This window comes from Ursus maritimus, unplaced genomic scaffold, assembly GCF_017311325.1.
Source record: "Ursus maritimus isolate PB19 unplaced genomic scaffold, ASM1731132v1 scaffold_32, whole genome shotgun sequence".
NCBI classification, from domain to species: Eukaryota; Metazoa; Chordata; class Mammalia; order Carnivora; family Ursidae; genus Ursus; species Ursus maritimus.
The window spans coordinates 14,365,766-14,370,497 of record NW_024425786.1 but is presented as its reverse complement, the minus strand read 5'-3'; the positions used below and the strand labels follow the sequence as shown (position 1 = coordinate 14,370,497).

Sequence of the window (4,732 nt, the reverse complement as noted above, 5' to 3'; positions counted from 1 at the left end):
TAGGTGAAGGGAGAGGCAGGGAAAAGAGAGAGCCACACACTGCTCCCCGAAAACCACCTGGGAACCAAGTCCACGGTCCCCAGGCTGGCCCCTCCCCTGGGGACTTGACCAAAGACCTGGAAGTATAGTTGCATCACTGGGCATTTGGGGGTTAATGATGGGGAGTGGACAGGATCCAGTATTTAACTAATTGGGGAGGTGCCCCGAGATCAGAGGCACCCCGCTCACTTCCTTCTCCTGCAGCCCAGATCCTCTGCCCCCTGATCACCTCCCCTTCCCTCAGGATGAAGCCTCCCCCTCTTCTGACCTTCCTTTGCCTCCTGGGTAAGTGGCCTATGTGACTTTTCCTCTTCTTCCTCCCCAGCTGGGAACCGAGAGCTCCCCGGAGTCTCTAGGGAAGGTGTGAGGGGTCATCACGAGGCCAGTTGTGCCTGAGGCAGCACTGGCCAGGGAAGAAGGGAGGGGCATGGGGGGGAATGCAGCCCAGGTGGCCTGGGAGGGCACAGGAAAGAGGCTGGTGGGGATCCAAGAGAGCACACACGAGGCTCCTGCCACCCACGCCCCACCCCCTCCCCATTAGCTTCCATTTTGGGCTCCATCCTGCCTGGGTGGGCAGGCCCCCATTGCTGAACTAGCAGGAGCTGGAGGCATTTGGGGAACCCCAGGTGGTCATGAAGCCGATCCAGTACCATCTGATGGGACTTGGTGGGGACAGAGTGCTCTGGAGCACGGAGCTGATGCCTGGGGAAATGATCAGGACCCAATGACCCAGGACTTTGGGGGAGCAGTGCAGGGCAAGCAGGAGGATGAGTGGGTGGTATTCTGGAGAGGAGGGAGGAGAGCGGGAGGGGCACTGGGAGCGTTGTCACAATGGGGTGAGCACTAGGCATCGAGGTGGGCCGGATGGCGTGGGAATATTATTACTGATTAGCGTCATTGTTGCTGGGAGCAAGGTGCTTGGGGAGGTGGGGTTAACTGGACAGTCGGGGAGGGGTCTGGACTCAGACTGGACGGGACATGGGGGAAGCTGGCTGCAGACGGGCAGAGCCCTGACCGGTCTGCCAGCCTCTGCCCCCGTCCCCACAGTGGCCCTGGCTGGTGGGAACCTGGTCCAGTTTGGGGTGATGATCGAGAGGATGACGGGGAGGCCGGCCCTGCAGTACAACGACTATGGCTGCTACTGTGGCGTTGGTGGTTCCCACTGGCCCGTGGACCAGACGGACTGGTGAGCGGACGGCCCAGTAGGGAGACCTCTTGGGAGCGGGGAGGAGCTGGGACACCCAGCAAGTGGAGGCTGACCTCTCCTTTAAGCCCCTTTGAGCCCTGGGCCCCCCGGCAGCCCCTGGCCCAGCCCAGCCTGGCTCACGGGCCCCTTCAGGTTGCCCGTGACCCTTCCAGGTGTTGCCATGCCCACGACTGCTGCTACGGGCGTCTGGAGAAGCTGGGCTGTGAACCCAAACTGGAAAGGTATCTCTTCTCGGCCAGCAGGCACAACATCTTCTGTGGTAAGCCAACAGCTCTGGAGTGCCCCAGACACCGGGTCGGGGGGGTGGAGGGGCAGCTTCAGATGGGAACCCCCTGCTGATGGCGGCCCCGGGTTCCTCATCAGGACCGGAGCCTGGGTTGGGGAGATGGGCGAGGTGGGTCTTCCATCACCAGGGAATTGTAGAGAGGCCTGGCCATGCACCCAGATGGTCGCCGGGCACCCAGTCTAAAGATCCCGGGACCTGTGTGCTCCCGCCCTGGCCCCAGGCGCTTCTCCCCACCAGAGGCCCACCAGCTCCAGCCTCTGGGAAGAGGTGCAAAGGGGGCAGAGCTGAGCCAGGCCCAGAGGAGCTGTACCCACACACCCCCTCCCTGGCCTGGGCAGCAAGGTCCCCAGGACGAACCTCAAGGGCACAGTCCCAGACAGAGCTGGGGCTACAATTTGGGACAGCAGACCCCATGGCCAAAGGCTGACTCCCCCCAGTGAGCTGTCAGGAGGGACCTATTTGCTCAGTTTTGCCAGATCCAATGCCCACTTGAGCCAATTAGTTTTCCTCTGGTCCCCAGCCCCAGGGAAGTGGCCTGGACCAAGTGACAGTGTGGGGGGCTCCACGCCACCGGTCCCAGTGGAGGGGGCCCAGATATCAGAGCACCAAGCCTCCCCACCGCAAAGCTGAGAGCAGCCTGGAGGGAGGGTGGGGCCGAGTGAGGGGGCAGCAGAAGAACCCAGGAGGGTCAAAGAGGCCAGCTCAGATGCTAAGATCTGTCCTGGGGGAGGGGGCAGAGCCAGGACCAGAACCACTGGAGGCAGATTTAGCTCAGTCTCTTGCTCCTGCAGCCACCTATCTACTCAGCAAGGCAGCTTTGTCAGGTAGTGAGCTCCCTGTCACTGCAGGTTTATGCAAGGTAGGAACAAGTCACCTGTCCGGATGGCACTGAGGGGATGATTGAGGAGAGGTGTCAGGAGAATAGGGTCAGAGGCTCAGGGCTTCCCCTCCTCCCCACTGGGTGACTTTGGGCAAGAGACAGAACCTCTCAAAAGCCTGTTTCCTCATCTATAAAATGGAGCCCATCACATTCATTTCCCCTGCTTCCTCCAGCTCCTAGCAAGAACCACCCAAAAGAACCAATGTGGTTGATAAACCCCTGAGTTTTGCTGGAATAGCAGGTGCAGGCAGAACCCTGATGGGAAGTGGAGGCTGACCTTTGAGGGGAAATGAGGAGCCCAGGACATCTCCGGGAGATGTACTCTCGGGGCCAGGGAGGAGCCAGAGCCACTTAGGGCAGACAGAGGCAGAAGAGAGAAGGGGAGGTTCTGGGGCCCCGGGGCTTGCAGAGCCGAAGCCAGCTCCAAGCCCAGGCCGGGTGTGAGGGGGTCCCTGAGATAAATGCCAGAAAAACAGGCTCTGTCCCCTCGGGTGGACACAGGCCCAGGGCCCGAGCAGGCGCCAGGCTTCAGTTCCGACGGGCTCCAGTCTGGGCCCAGGCTGCTCGGGGGCGCGCAGGCCACCGGGACTGAGTCGCTGGCATTTCTTGCTCCCCGGTCAGCTTGGTGCCTGCACTCCACCAGCAGCCCTGCCTCACCTGGGGAGGGGGTAGTCTAAAATCCTCCCCGGGGCTGGAGCAGGTTCCTTAGAGAACCAGATGGTCTGTCCCCGGGCCAGCCAGAGGGCCAAGGTGGGGTGCATGGGCTTGGGAGAGGAAGGAAGAACAGCGAAGGCAGACCTCCCCCAGCTTCCAGCGTCCTGGCACCCCCCTCAGACTCCCCATCTCTCCCCCACACCCGACACACCCCTGCAGCAGTGGGCTTCCAGCAGAATGGGGCAGAGACGTGGACCCCAGAGAGCGGGGGGCCCAAGCCACAGGGTCCCTGACTCACCTTGTCCCATCAGCCGGCAGAACCGCCTGCCAGCGTCAGACCTGCGAGTGTGACCGGACGGCCGCCCTCTGCTTCCGCCACAACTTGGGTACCTACAACCGCAACTTCGTCCGTTACCCCAACAAGCTGTGCAGTGGCCCCACACCGCCCTGCTAGGCCCGGGCCCCGCCTCCGCTCTGCACCCGGCCTCCAGTGGCCCCAGGCCTGGGCAGCACTGACACCAAAGGCGCTCCTTCCAGAAAATTCCTTTCCTGCACACCCATCCCTCCCTGAGACCTCCCAGACTGTGGCCTGGACCATCGCTGGTCCCCCTAGGAAGAGACAAGGGACCCTTTAGCACCCAGAAGATTCTATAACCCAGTCCTGAGATCTCCGTTCCCTCTTCTGAACAAGTGAATAATGTTGTCCCCTAATTCTAATATTCTCTGATTCTCAGATTCTATCATTACAGGATTTCATTAGCCTACAGTTGCATTCATTCACTTTTTTTTTTTTTTGAGTCTCTACCACGTGCCAGCAACGCGCTAAGCACTGGGGATACGGCAGGAACCAATCTGACATCGTGGCCCGGGCGTGCAATTCTAATATTCTGTCCTTTCCATTTCCCCTTATAGTAAGTTTTTGTGATTCTGTTTTTCTAACATTCTACAATCTTCTGCAAAACAATAATGGCAATCTCCAGAAGGAATCTCTCTGGCCATATGGTGTCATGTGAGAAGCATGAAAAATACCAACCTACAAATATTGTCCCCACCATGTCATCAGGCCTCAAATCCCTCCCCATTAGCAGACTGGCTAAGTGTGAAACAAAGCTGTAGAATCAGTCTATCCAAATCCCTCCTCCGACAGAGAGGTGTGCAGGGGTTGGAGAGGGGAAGTACTACCTCAGGGGGTGTCCTCACTCCCAGCCGGTGTGCCTCCGTGTCTTCACAAGTTGGTATCAACCAGTGACACTCCATATGGCCATGTACGGCCATGTCAACCCAACCCTCTGTTGTCATCTCGGACAGCCCAGAGTGCCCAGAGTGCCCAGAGAAGGCGAGGGTGCCCAGGCCAGGTCGGCCTCCTGGTACAGGGAGGGGAAGAGGAAAGATGTCAGCCTCCAGCCTCTAACTCTGGAGTCACGAAGAATTTAACGCACCGAAGGCGTCCCCCCACGTGGGACGCAGCCTATCCTGGAAACAATGTACTTTAGCAGATTCTAATCCTCGCTACGGACAGAATTCTCTCCACTATCTACAGTATGCGGATAAAACCTGCCAGGATGGGGATGAGCCCGCTCCATGAGACAAGCATGGGAAAGGTGCTACCTGGAGGGGACAAAGCTCACAGCAGACACGCAGTAAATGTTCACGTCCTTGGTCCTTT

General features: G+C 59.3%; 1 protein-coding gene across 1 annotated transcript; it reads left to right on the top strand.

Moving 5' to 3' along the window:
• Positions 1-233: 233 nt before the first annotated feature.
• On the top strand, positions 234-3,832 carry LOC103666596 (group IIE secretory phospholipase A2). Its single transcript, XM_040619368.1, has 4 exons — positions 234-324; positions 1,087-1,225; positions 1,399-1,505; positions 3,378-3,832. The coding sequence occupies exons 1-4, from the start codon at positions 285-287 to the stop codon at positions 3,518-3,520; spliced, it is 429 nt and encodes a 142-aa protein (XP_040475302.1). The 5' UTR covers positions 234-284; the 3' UTR covers positions 3,521-3,832.
• Positions 3,833-4,732: the final 900 nt, after the last annotated feature.